We start from the raw sequence: 13,920 nt of genomic DNA, 5'->3' as shown, positions 1-13,920 counted from the left end.
TAAACACTTTATTAATTTATTATTTAATTTATGTAAATGAACAAGCTTTTGAAATAAAGTTCAGTTCAATTCATAATTTATTCATTCTCATATTTGATGTGAGACAGCGTGGAGATGTGGACGTTCTCGTCAGTGAAGATCTCAGGATTCACACGGAAAATCCAGGACTCTGGTTTGGTTTAACCACGGAGTGATCCAGACGTCTGAGTGACAGTGAAAGGTCTGCACACACACACACACACACACACACACACACACACACACACACACACACACACACACACACACACAGAGTTAGATATCTGCAGTTACAGAGTTTTCCTGAGTGAAGTCTTCATCCTCTGACCTGCTGCAGTCGACCTTCAGGCTGAAAGTCACAGTGAGAAAAGTCGCCGTTGTTTCCTTTACGACAAACGGTTCTGGAAATGTCCACGTCTGCGACGTAACGGACGCCTCTGACGATCTGGAACAAAACACACACACACAAACATCAGGAATCTAGCTCCTCCCACACAAACATCAGGAACCTGGCTCCTCCCACATAAACATCAGGAACCTGGCTCCTCCCACACAAACATCTGGAACGTGGCTCTTCCCACACAAACATCTGGAATCTGGCTCCTCCCACACAAACGTCAGGAACCTGGTTCATCTGGAACCTAACTCTTCCCACACAAACATCAGGAAACTGGCTCCTCCCACACAAACATCTGGAATCTGGCTCCTCCCACACAAACATCAGGAATCTGGCTCCTCCCACACAAACATCAGGAACGTGGCTCCTCCCACACAAACATCAGGAAACTGGCTCCTCCCACACAAACATCAGGAACCTGGCTCCTCCCACACAAACATCAGTAATCTGGCTCCTCCCACACACACATCTGGAAACAGGCTCATCTGGATCCTGGCTCCTCCCACACACACATCAGGAACCTGGCTCCTCCCACAGAAACATCTGGAACCTGGCTCCTCCCACACAAACATCTGGAATCTGGCTCCTCCCACACAAACGTCAGGAACCTGGTTCATCTGGAACCTGGCTACTCCCACACACACATCAGGAAGCTGGTTCCTCCCACAAAAACATCATGAACCTAACTCTTCCCACACAAACATCAGGAAACTGGCTCCTCCCACACAAACATCTGGAATCTGGCTCCTCCCACACAAACATCAGGAACGTGGCTCCTCCCACACAAACATCAGGAAACTGGCTCCTCCCACACAAACATCAGGAACCTGGCTCCTCCCACACAAACATCTGGAATCTGGCTCCTCCCACACAAACTACAGGAACCTGGTTCATCTGGAACCTGACTCCTCCCACACAAACATCTTGAACCTGACTCCTCCCACACAAACCTGTTTCTGTGCTCTGTGAACGGCAGAAGGTCTGAAGAGGAAGTAGTCGTTTGATTGGTTGTTGAAGGCATAGATGGCGGCGAGGACGGCGTCCTGAACGCCGCGGTCGTCTTCGCTGATGTCGACGAGAGAACCTGGCATTCCTGAGACTGACCTCCACCCTGGAGGAGGAGGAGGACGTTAGCAACGGGCTAACATGGCGTCACTTATGGTGTGAGTAGATTTTGAAACTTTAAGTAGATTAAGGAATTATACGTGTTATTTTTTAGTCTTTCAAACTGAAATCGTTGTCTTTGTCGTTCTCGTGACTCTTCAGTGACGATAATCTCTGACCAATCAGTGACCGTCTGAACTCAGCTGAACGTCGTCAGAACAGGAAGTACAAAAACAGACAAACCTAGTTCTGTTTCCTGTTAGTTTAAGTTTTATTTTCAGTTCATAAATGTGTTTTTTTTATCTTAAACATAAACTAAATTCTTCTCTGTGTTTGTTTTTAAAAACTGGACCAAACGTAAACAAAGAAGACAAAGGTAAACAGACACAGGAAGTGTTTTTCTCACCCAGGACGACGAGCAGAGACACAAACAGCAGCTTCTTCATCGTCTTCTTCTTCTTCCTGTGAGCGACCACACTGACCACACCCACCAGTGTGAGGTCACTTCCTGTGCAGAAACTTCCTGTACCTGGGCAGGAAGTCATTCTTGCTGAGTCATGCTCAGTGAAGGAACTGCTCTGCTTCCCATCATGCACTGCAGCTCATATTCAGGTCCAGGTAATCTGTTTATCCATCTGTTACTCTTGTATTCTCTTGAATATCCACCAGGGGGCGACGTCGTCTCAAACACTTTTCTGAAACGTCTCAGATCGATGATTTCAGATCAATCAAACACACACACATATTCATTTCATTTAATCTCTTAATTCAATTTAATTTTATTTATGTGCAATATTAATATTTATGTTTAATAAACTGTACACACAGAATATGCAAAACACACACATATATAATCAATAATAATGAATACACATGAATTCATTTATTTACTCAATAAATAAATAATTTTCAGGATATTTCAAACACAAACATCTGAATTCATATCTGTTTATTGTGTGTTGTGCTGTTGTTTGTCCTTTGTTGCCACGGTGACTCAACACAAACGTCCTCTGCTGGAGACTACGTTACCCACAATCCACTGCAGTCAAAAGACAGTCAAATGTCTTTTCTTTGGAGAGTTATTTGTCTCAGTGGACGTCCTGATGTCAGGACAGAATGTCCCCCTATTTTAGTGAAATTCTCCTTTAAATCCTGAGTTTGTCGAAAACCACAAATGACGTCATCGTCACAGCCCTGGTGAGTGTGTGATGACATCATCGTCAGGTGACGCTCGCAGCTGCCCAGAGTGACGCTGGGCTCTGATTGGTCCAAAGGTTCACGCAATCACAGGCCAGGAAGTGAGTGACGGACAGGAAACAGGAAACGCGTCACTAAAAACAATAAAAGTAAAATTTCTTCTGCGATGATTATCGTTAGGTTTTTTTTTTGGAATGTTTGAATGTAAAACTGTAGTTGACCACCAGAGGGCAGATTTTTCTCTTTAAACCGATGGACTCCAGCGCAATGACGCGGTTACGCTTTGGTACGAGATTTTTCTGTTTCCATTTAGGAAGCCTAAAATCAAAAACAGACCCCGGGAAAAGTAATAAAAATATGATATATTACGATATATAATAACGAATACTGTTGCATTATTAAGCCTCGGAGTCGAGGACGCTGCGGATGAAACGCTAGCTTTGCTAAACGTTAGCCTCATGTACATTAAATGGTTTATTTGGAAATTGTGTCGTACGCGTTTCACGAAGTTTAGAATTACAAAGTTTTTAAGTATGTGATGCTAGCAAAGTCCACCATCACAGCTAAAGTAAACAAAACAGAGCAACGTCAAACGAGATGAGGTTGAGAAGCGCAAATTTATAGCGAAGTACGATAGCATTCCCAAGCCACCTTTTTCTTCTGTGGGGTTTGAAGTTGCATTAGTGCCACCTGCTGGAGTTAGAAAACTCCTACACTACGCAATCCACCGTATTCTTTCTGAAGATCTTCGTCTCTTTTACCGAAATACCGAAACGTACGCAGCTAATACGCAGTACTCGGATGTTAGCGTTTAGCTTGTGAGCTGCACCGGTCAGTGCTAGCAGGCTGTGAAGCTAACTGTGTTCAGCCTGAAAAAAAAGACATTTAAACGTTTGCATAAACGCAACGTAAATATCAACAGACTCAATAACCATCCCTAGGTGGCGCTGTGTCTCTTCTCTTGTGCGTTTTTTTTAAATAAATGATTTACGAAAAAGAGAGAGAAAGATCGCAGAAATCACTGCTTCAGTAAAAGTTCAGAGTTTGAGCTAAAGACGTGAAATCAGGCTAAATCAATCCTGGTTTGCTGCAACGTTCCCAGTCTATAAACGCTGAGTCATCAGTCAGTGGCTCCCCCTGGTGGAAGGTCATGTACTGTGTGAGCCGCCGCCGCTCACGTCGCAAACATCACGTGACAGCAGGTCACGTAGCGACCGTCGACTTTAGCCTCGTCCTGAGCCACGCCCTCACGAGGACACGCCCACCTGAGGACGGACTGCAGGACTCCAGGTGCAGGAGAAAAGGCTCATGGGTAATTTCCCGCCCTACCAGTGATGGTTTTTGGACAGGTAGGCGATGAGTGCCACGGCCACGCCCACATAGATACCTGTCCCGATGGTGATTGACAGCACGGCCAGGAAGAGCGTCCGTCTGGAGCTGGAGCTGGCCAGGTGGAAGTCTCCTTTAGACACCGCCTTATTGGTCTGAGAGGGAGGGGGCGGGGTCAGAGGCGGGGTCAGAGGCGGGATGGACAAACCAGAGGTTAAATGAACAGGAAGTTGTGGGAGGAGCTTTACAATTATGTTAGGTTCACTTCTGTGTTAGGACGTTTATGGTGACCTTTGACTGTGAGGACGTTTATGAGGACGTTTGTCTCTGAGGACGTTTGACTGTGAGGACGTTTATGAGGACGTTTGACTGTGAGGACGTTTATGAGGACGTTTGTCTGTGAGGACGTTTATGAGGACGTTTGTCTCTGAGGACGTTTGACTGTGAGGACGTTTATGAGGACGTTTGTCTGTGAGGACCTTTATGAGGACGTTTGACTGTGAGGATGTTTATGAGGACGTTTGTCTGTGAGGACGTTTATGAGGACGTTTGACTGTGAGGACGTTTATGAGGACGTTTATGAGGACTTTTGACTGTGAGGACGTTTATGAGGACGTTTGACTGTGAGGACGTTTATGAGGACGTTTGTCTGTGAGGACGTTTATGAGGACGTTTGACTGTGAGGACGTTTATGAGGACGTTTGACTGTGAGGACGTTTATGAGGACGTTTGACTGTGAGGACGTTTATGAGGACGTTTGACTGTGAGGACGTTTATGAGGACGTTTGTTTCTGAGGACGTTTGACTGTGAGGACGTTTGACTGTGAGGACATGTCAGTGTCAGTGTCCGTCTCTCCTCTCGACCGTGACTCACTTCCTCTCTGTTTCCATTAAACTCCGCCTCCTCTTCCTCTTCTCTGTGTTGCCATTAGCAACCAGCCCTGTATTATTATTTTCTTTTGCTGTAGGAGTGCAGTTACCACGGAAACCACACAAGATCAGCTACCACACACACACACACACACACATTCATTTTCTAACTTTAACTATATTGTAACCATTGATGTTATTGGACTCTTTTTTCTGTGTCCTCATAATGTGAGTGTGAGGACAGATTTATTGTCCCCACAACACCAGTAATACCTGACACACACACACACACACACCCATATTAGTCCAGAGATTCCTGACCTTTGACCTTTGACCTTTTACAGTCGTACACATGAACAACAAAGAGTGAAGGATGAGTTGTGTTGATCAGATTAGGACGCACAAAAAAACTACATGAGGAACTTAAACGCAACAGGAAGGAGGCCATTTTGAACATGTGATATTATTATTATTTTTGTTTTGAATAAATGCTGAGTCATCTCTGTTCTCCCTGTGTGTGTGTGTGTGCGCGTGCGTGTGCGTGTGTGTGTGTTCTCACCTCGTGTGACAGGTAGAACGCAGCGATGCCGAGCGGCCAGAAGCAGCAGAGCATGGAGAAGACGCTGAGACCCAGGTGATCTCTGGGAGGAGTCAACAGGAAGGTGTCATCACTGTCTGACTGAGAGGAGTAATCACTCTGCACAGACACACACACACACACACACACACAGTTTACAGAAGTTTATAAACCACTCACTCTCCCACACCAAAGTCCACAGAGAAAATCAGTGATTTTAGCTCACACGGACACAGGAGCTGCAGGTCCTCTGCTGCCTCTTGTGGTCACTTTGTGTCACTTAAATAAATATAAATTAAGATTTTCAAAAGCCGAATTGACAAAATCAGTCATTATAACTTAGTGATGGAGGCAGCAGTGGATCGACAACTCCTGTGAACTCCTGTGTGTATGTGATGTTAAAATCACTGATTTTCTCTATGAGGTTTGGTGTGGGTTATTTTGAATGAATAAAAACAGATTTTAGCCTCAAAACAAAAAACTTGCTTCTTAAAATCCACGTAAGTTTAAGTCTACGACATCTGAAGAACGTGTTCACGTCTTTATCTCACTGTTAGACAGACTTTTCCTTGTGTAAACTGAAGTTTGTAAACCACTCACTCTCCCACACCAAACCCCATAGAGAAAACCAGTGATTTTAACATCACAGAGACACAGGAGTTCACAGGAGTTGTTGATCCACTGCTGCCTCCATCACTAACTTACAATGAGTTGTTTTTGTGAATTCGGCTTTTGAAAATCTTAATTTATATTTATTTAAGTGACACAAAGTGACCACACGAGGCAGCAGTAGACCAGCAGCTCCTGTGTCCCTGTGAGCTAAAATCACTGGTTTTCTCTATGGGCTTTGGTGTGGGAGAGTGAGTGGATTACAAAAGTCTGTCTAACAGTGAAGATAAAGACGTAGATGTCGAAGACTTAAACCGACGCACTCTTTGTGTTTTCAGCCTCTAAAAACCCTGAACGACCCCTTTCACAAACAATATTATAACCATCATTAAGCCCCGCCCCCGTCTGTGGCGTCCTTCACCTCCATTTCCTGGAACTCGTCGTCATCGTCGATGTCGTACGACAGCGTGTGGATCCTCGCGTCGTCGCCGCAAAACTCCAGACCCCTCCCATCAGCGAAGAGCAGCGGGGACGACAGGGCGGAGTCAGCGGAGACCAGCCCCTCGATGAAGGTGGTCTCGCAGCAGTCTCCGCCCCCTGCCTCCCCCCACCCCCGCAGGACGCTGTCTGGGGACAGCAGGAGGGCGGGGGCGGGGCCAGGGGCGGGGCCGGGGAGGAGGGCACTGGGGTTCAGGAGCTGAGGAGTTGAGGGGGTGCTCGCCATCACATGACCTTGGTAGTGAGGAGCTGAGTACACAGACTCCGCCCCCAGCCCGCGAGTGTTAATGAGACCGTTGTGTCTGTAGCCGTCGTCCACACCTCCTCCTCCTCCTCCTCCTCTCAGCGAGGGGGCGTCGGCCTCCTCTGCTCCTCCCTCCATTGCTCCTCCTCCTCCTCAGAGGTGTGGGTCAGAGGTCAGAGGTCAAACATCACAGGGTTAACGCTCCTGACAAACACAAAGACATTTATTTATGTTATGAACTGACGCGTGGCTAAGCCCCGCCTCCCTTCAGTGGCGTTTGGTCGTAGAAAGACAACTCTGCGGACTAGCTTGCGTTGTTAGCATGGCGCTAACACAGTGTGGGTGTTTTTGCTGATGTAGCTCCTCGGCTAAAGATGCTTTGTCGGCGTTTAGCGAGAAGCCCCTTCACATGCTAATGAGGTTTAGCTTGTCCGCATTGATAAAACTGGACGTGCAGGACATGTGGCTCATTGGACATGAGGGGATTTTTCTCCAGCGGCTATAGGGGGCGCTGTGTCGCTAACGCCATTAAATACACTAAACCTATAGCTAAGCTAACTACCATTGTTAACGCTGTTAGCTGTGTCAGTGACACGTTTTCACGAAGTTAGCAGACAGAAAAAAGATTGTTAGCTCAGGAGCTAATGAGCTAACAATATGTCCGCGTCAACACCGAAGTCGTGTCCCATTTACATCGAGTTCCTCACGTTCCAGTCGAGAAGTCGGAAACGCAAACATATCTCAGGCTAGCCGCTGTTAGCAATACCGTCAATAACAACAACAACGCTCTATGTGTTTTTTTACGCACACAAACAGCGAAGAAACACGTCTACGGTTAAAAGCTAAACGGTCGTACGACGTGGATTTACAGTAGCAGAGTTTGTACGAGCGGCAGCCATCTTGGAATCCCATTTCGGGGTTGGTGGGGTTCCTGTAGGACTACAAATGAGAGCACCATTAGTGCGATAAGCTAACGCAGCTAGTATTTTATACCTTTTGTACCCGTCTGTCATTGTCGTCATCGTTTTTATTGTTACGTGTGTTGTACCCCCCCCCCCCACGCAGTGTAGGTTATTGGCGTAACCCTGGTTCTCTGAAAACAAGAAGTGGCCATCAGTGAATTCGGCTGTTGTCATGACGACCAATATAGTGATTTTTAACACACACACACACACACACACACACCTTGGATATCAGAGTGATGTGGTGTGTGTGTGGGCAGCGTGGCGGTGCAGTGGGTGCCTCACAGTGAGAAGGTTGCAGGTTTGAATCCCAGTAGAGACAGGGCCTCTGTCACGTGGGCGGAACATGAGACAACAAATGATGTTTTGTTGATTTCATAACAATGTTTACATCAAGTATATGATAATCACACACGCACGCACGCACGCACACACACTCACCTGAATGCCGACAGTGTCACGCGCTCTGACGTCATCCCCGAGGACAAACACACACTCAAGGTGAGACACGAGCCCCCCCCGCGTGTCCACGCGCCACACACCGGGCCATCCCCCGCTCCGCGGCCGCCCTCAGTGCGCTCCGAGCGGCGGGCACCGCCGACACGGTCCCTGGGTGATGAAGCTCCGGAGGTCCGGGACGAGAGAGCCGAGCGAGGAGCGTGTCAGGCGGCAGAGCAGGTGTCAGTGTGGACGGTGCTCCTGCAGAGGAGGAGGAGGAGGAGAAGGAGGAGGAGAGAGCATCACCGTGGAGGAGGCATGTGTGTTGAATACAGAGGAGGTGTGTGTGTGTGTGTGTGTGTGTGTGTGGCAGCAGTAGAGGTTGCCTCCCCATGGTCCTAACTCCCATCACAGTCATAATAATGGTATTATTATTTTGATATAATGACGTTTAAAGGGATAGTTCAGTTGTTTTTTTTAACTGACTGTGCTGTGAGCGCCCCCTGCTGACGAGATTTTAACCACTTAACAAAAAGACTTGAATGTGTAATAAAATCTACATTCATTTAAGTCTACCTAGTCTATCTTTAAGAACACGTCTTTATCTTCACTGTTACATAGACTTTTCCTTGTGTTAACTGGTTTGTAAACCACTCACTCTCCCACACCAAAGTCACCAGTGATTTTAACATCACACAGACACAGCAGTTCACAGGAGTTGTTGATCTACTGCTGCCTCCATCACCAACTTACAATGTCTTATTTTCAATTCGGCTTTTAAAAATCTTAATATATATTTATTTCAGTGACACAAAGTGACCATACAAGGCAGCAGAGGACCAGCAGCTCCTGTGTCCCTGTGAGCTAAAATCACTGGTTTTCTCTATGAGGTTTGGTGTGGGAGAGTGAGTGAAGAAAATCAGATTTTAGCCTCAAAACAAAAGACTTACTTCATAAAATCCACGTCAGTTTAAGTCTACGACATCTGAAGAACACGTTTCCAACAGGAAACTGAAGTTTGTAAACCACTCACTCTCCCACACCAAAGCCCATAGAGAAAATCAGTGATTTTAGCTCACACTGACACAGGAGCTGCTGGTCTACTGCTGCCTCGTGTGGTCAATTTGTGTCATTTAAATAAATCTAAATTAAGATTTTCAAAAGCCGAATTGACAAAATAAGATATTTTAACTTAGTGATGGAGGCAGCAGTGGATCAACAACTCCTGTGAACTCCTGTGTCTCTGTGATGTTAAAATCACTGATTTTCTCTATGGACTTTGGTGTGGGAGAGAGTGCGTTTGTTTGACGGTGTTCTCCCGTGCTTACGCAGCAGGGGGCGCTCTGCAGCCCTGACTCTGACAAACACACGGAGAAGAAGCCCAGGCCGCCGTAGAAGAAGAAGTAGAAGAAGCGGCCGTTGACGCTGTTCCTGTCACAGCGCAAATGCGCATCCAGCAGCCCGGAGCCGCGGAGCGAACGAACGGCTACAGCCTGGGAAACGACTCGTTAGCCCGGAAAAGAAAGCAGCGCGTCAGGGCGAAGAACGAAACCGAGGGCAGAGTCTGTGACACGGCAGGTAAGAGGGGGGTACTCGCCGCTGCCGACCTCGCGTTAGCCGCAGAACCGCGGTCCGGTGTGACACGGGTCCGGGAGCTTCCCCGGGACAGGCCCGCCCCGGCTTCCCCGCGCTGACATCCGCACAGCTCCGCCTGAGCCGAGCCGAGCTCCGGCCCCGAGGGAGGAACACACTCCGTACATTCTAACGAACGTATAAACAACAACATGTCAACAGTGACTAAGCATTTAAGACAGAACACACACATTTATTCATTTAAAGCCTGGCTGTCGTTCACAGAAATGGAACTTTAAAAACAAACGGCTTTTCTCGGGTTGTCACTATAGCGTCGCATCAGTTTAATAACTTTGTATAAAGATTAGCTTCCGTTTGCTCAGTTTTGTTCGAGCCGAATTTTCCAGAACATTCCACCGAACTCCAGTGTCGATATTACTGTGTGTTTACGCCTCATTTTATCACCGTTAGTGCTCATCGTTGTCTTAAATCACAACATTTTACACGGGACTCTGGTGTGACGTTTGTGTGCGGCGAGCTTATGCTAACCATGACTCAGTTTATCCAGCGAACGAGTGACTAACGTGAGTAGGTGAAGCTAGCTAAGCAGCTAACCAGGTAAAGACAGAAGTGTGTGTGTGTGTGTGAGTGAAAACTCGCTGCTAACGTTAGCCGCTGTGCTAACACCGTCATCTGTTGCATACAGACAACATCAGGGGCTCGGCCTACTTCCTGGAAATTAGCAAGTTCGCCAGCGACGGCGCTGTCGGCCCGGGTGATAGCCAGGTCCTGAGTCATCAGGAGTCACAGTTAAAGGGATAGTTCTGGGCTTTTGTCTTTTTACTAAACTGTTAATTACAGATTAGTAAATTACAGATGAGTTTTATTGCAAACATACGTCATAAAACAAACACACGGCTGTAAACTGATAAAGTGTTCAGGTTCTGATGATCAGTGAAATGAAAATGAAAGTATTAATAAACTACGCTTTGACGACATTTGGAGATCATCTTGACCATAACATCGATCACATATAATAATGATAATAATAATATATAGAGAAATGGTTTCACCTGCTGTAAAGGTGTGTATGTACTGACCTAGTTAGTTATTCTGATGATAGCTGTCCTCTGATGTCTCCTCTGTCCACAATGTCCATCTAATGTCTCTGATGTCTCCTCTGATGTCTCCTCTGATGTGTCCTCTCGTGTCTCCTCTGTCCACAATGTCCATGTCTCCTGTGATGTGTCTTCTTTCCTCGACTGTCTTCTCTGATGTGTCTTCTAATGTCTCCTCTCATGTGTCCTCTGATGTATCCTCTCATGTCTCCTCTCATGTCTCATCTCATGTCTCCTCTCATGTCTCCTCTGATGTCTCCTCTGATGTCTCCTCTGATGTCTCCTCTCATGTGTCCTCTCATGTCTCCTCTCATGTCTCCTCTCATGTCTCCTCCGATGTCTCCTCTTATGTCTCCTCTCATGTCTCCTCTCATGTCTCCTCTGATGTCTCCTATCATGTGTCCTCTCATGTCTCCTCTGATGTCTCCTATCATGTCTCCTCTCATGTGTCCTCTGATGTCTCCTCTCATGTCTCCTCTCATGTATCCTCCTCTGATGTGTCCTCTGATGTCTCCTCTGATGTCTCCTCTGTCCTCAGCGACCATGGCAGGTGAACGCCGCAGTGGTAACCTGCTGGTCCAGCTCGGTCCGAAGCTTCAGGCGTTCCCTGAGGAGTTGATCCGCCAGCGCCGCACCCACGACAGTCAGATGGAGTACCTGATCCGCTGGTGCCTCGTCACCATAGACGACGGCTCCAGCTCTGGAGGCGGGGCCGGCGAGGGGGGCGGGGCAGTCGGAGGCGGCGCCGGAGTGGGCGGGTCCGGCAGCTCCACCTCCGAAGCCAAAACGGAAAACATCCTGATGTGGATGTCGACGGAGGACGTGTACGCCAACTGTCCCACGCTGCTGGGCAAAAGAAAGACAGACGCACAGCGCCCCCTGCAGACGCAGGAGAAGCAGCAGGGAGGCGAGTCAGCAGACGGAGGCCAGAGGAGCGGCGGCGACGAGTTTCCCTCCGACGTCACCTTCGACGAGGTGGAGCTGTCGGACATGAAGGAGGACGTGAAGAACCTGGTGCAGCGAGCGAGGAAGCAAATGGCCAAGAAGAGCGACTTCTCCATCAGCATCACGCACACCATCCACGTGCTGAGCGCCTACGCCAGCATCGGCTCGCTGGTCGGCGTCTTTAAGGAGACGGGCGCGCTCAACCTGCTGATGGAGCTGCTCTGCAACAAGGAGACGCAGACGAGACGCAGCGCCGGGAAGATGCTGCGGGCGCTGGCCTCGCACGACGCAGGTGACCGCCATCTTTGTTTACACTGTGACGCCGTTGTTGTCAGTCTTGACCTCGGGTAACCATAGCAACAGGGGAGTTGTTAAAACTAACATCTAAACAGGAAGTGATTCACCAGGAAATGACATCATCGTTATCATCCTGAAGGCTTTGTTGTTTCATAGCAACCAGGAGGCGGAGCTTTGCTGGTCACATCACACCCCTTTAGTTGGTTTAAATAAAATGATGATGTGATGGACAGGTGAAAGGACAGGTGAGGACAGGTGAGGACAGGTGAGGACAGGTGAGGACAGGTGAGGACAGGTGAGGACAGGTAAGGTCAGGTGAGGACAGGTAAGGTCAGGTGAGGACATGAGGACATGTGAGGGCCTGGTCCATACACAGGTTGAGGGTTTAGGAGACGGTCCAGACGAGGACAGATATTTACAGGTGAGGACAGACGTGAGGGCAGGTGAGGACATGAGGGCAGGTGAGGACATGAGGACAGGTGAGGGCAAGTGAGGGCAGGTGAGGACATGAGGGCAGATGAGGGCAAGTGAGGGCAGGTGAGGACATGAGGGCAGGTGAGGACATGAGGGCAGGTGAGTACATGAGGACAGGTGAGGACATGAGGGCAGGTGAGGACATGAGGGCAGGTGAGGACATGAGGACAGGTGAGTACATGAGGACAGGTGAGGACATGAGGACAGGTGAGGACATGAGGACAGGTGAGGACATGAGGACAGGTGAGGACCTGGTCCATACACAGGTTGAGGGTTTATGAGGCGGTCCAGACGAGGACAGGTATTTCCAGGACAGGACAGACGAGTGTCCAGGTGTGTCACGTTGTCTCGTGTCCCCACAGGAAGCCGCGCCTACGTCCTCCTGTCCCTCAGTCAGCAGGACGGCATCGAGCAGCACATGGACTTTGACAACCGCTACACTCTGCTGGAGCTGTTTGCCGAGACCACGTCGTCCGAGGAGCACGGCATCTCCTTTGAGGGCATCCACCTGCCACAGGTGAGTCACTAACCTCTGACCTCTGACCTCTGACCTCTGCCTAACTTAAATGTGGGAGGAGCTTCTGACGTTGTCCCCGCCTCGCTCAGATTCCAGGGAAGCTGCTCTTCTCTCTGGTGAAGCGTTACCTGTGCGTCACGTCCCTGATGGACAAACTCAACACGTCGGGGGCGGAGTTAAGCTCTGACAGACAGGACGGCAGCCCCTGCCCCGCCTCCTCCACCAGCACCGCCCACCAGGCGGAGCTCCTGCGTGTCCAGCGGGAGTTCGACTTCACCATGGCGATGGCCAACCTGATCTCGGAGCTGGTGCGAGTGATGGGCTGGGACCGCAACCGCCAGTCCCCCGACGGCTCCGCCTACCGCCTGGGAGGGGGCGGGGCCTGTGCGGAGGAGCAGGCGGAGGATGGGGCTCGCCCCGTCCTCAGGTCCATCTTCCAGCCTCGGTTTTGCGCCTCCTCCTCCGTCGTGGTCGTCCCCGCGCCGTCTGCTGCTGCTGCTGCCACCGCCGCGGCGCCCGCCGCCGCCGCCGCCGCCACCTCTCCGCCAAAGAAGAAAGCGGGGAGCGGGTTCAAAACTCGCAACGACTTCGGCAGTCGCCCCGCCTACGTGGAATACATCCAGGACAACCTGAAGTGTGGCATGATGGTCCGTATGCTGGAGGACTACGAGGAGGTGAGCGCCGGCGACGAGGGGGAGTTTCGCTACAGCAACGACGGATCGCCGCCGGTTCAGGTAACGACACTAATTATGAC

The 13,920-nt window shown here is 49.2% G+C and overlaps 3 protein-coding genes across 4 annotated transcripts in view; 1 reads left to right on the top strand and 2 right to left on the bottom strand.

The window, feature by feature from the left end:
• Nucleotides 1-141: 141 nt before the first annotated feature.
• cst7 (cystatin f) lies at nucleotides 142-1,506 on the bottom strand (the record flags this gene model as incomplete). The annotated part of the gene is made up of 3 exons (XM_083897485.1): nucleotides 142-222; nucleotides 347-463; nucleotides 1,366-1,506. The coding sequence occupies 3 exons, from the start codon at nucleotides 1,504-1,506 to the stop codon at nucleotides 142-144; spliced, it is 339 nt and encodes a 112-aa protein (XP_083753611.1).
• Nucleotides 1,507-4,041: 2,535 nt separating this feature from the next.
• syndig1 (synapse differentiation inducing 1) lies at nucleotides 4,042-6,981 on the bottom strand (the record flags this gene model as incomplete). The annotated part of the gene is made up of 3 exons (XM_083897484.1): nucleotides 4,042-4,200; nucleotides 5,475-5,612; nucleotides 6,523-6,981. The coding sequence occupies 3 exons, from the start codon at nucleotides 6,979-6,981 to the stop codon at nucleotides 4,042-4,044; spliced, it is 756 nt and encodes a 251-aa protein (XP_083753610.1).
• Nucleotides 6,982-9,695: 2,714 nt separating this feature from the next.
• Nucleotides 9,696-13,920, top strand: part of cul9 (cullin 9) — a 29,457-nt gene continuing 25,232 nt past the window's right edge. For both annotated transcript variants that reach the window (XM_083897573.1, XM_083897572.1), the window contains exons 1-4: nucleotides 9,696-9,821; nucleotides 11,472-12,170; nucleotides 13,012-13,166; nucleotides 13,256-13,900. In XM_083897573.1, coding sequence (XP_083753699.1) covers nucleotides 11,477-12,170; nucleotides 13,012-13,166; nucleotides 13,256-13,900 — 1,494 coding nt within the window. In that variant the 5' untranslated portion in view covers nucleotides 9,696-9,821; nucleotides 11,472-11,476. The remainder of the gene's footprint in view (nucleotides 9,822-11,471; nucleotides 12,171-13,011; nucleotides 13,167-13,255; nucleotides 13,901-13,920) is intronic.

This window comes from Microchirus variegatus, assembly GCF_963457635.1.
Source record: "Microchirus variegatus genome assembly, chromosome: 11".
In the NCBI taxonomy this organism is placed as follows: Eukaryota; Metazoa; Chordata; class Actinopteri; order Pleuronectiformes; family Soleidae; genus Microchirus; species Microchirus variegatus.
This window is presented reverse-complemented; position numbering and strand designations above follow the sequence as displayed.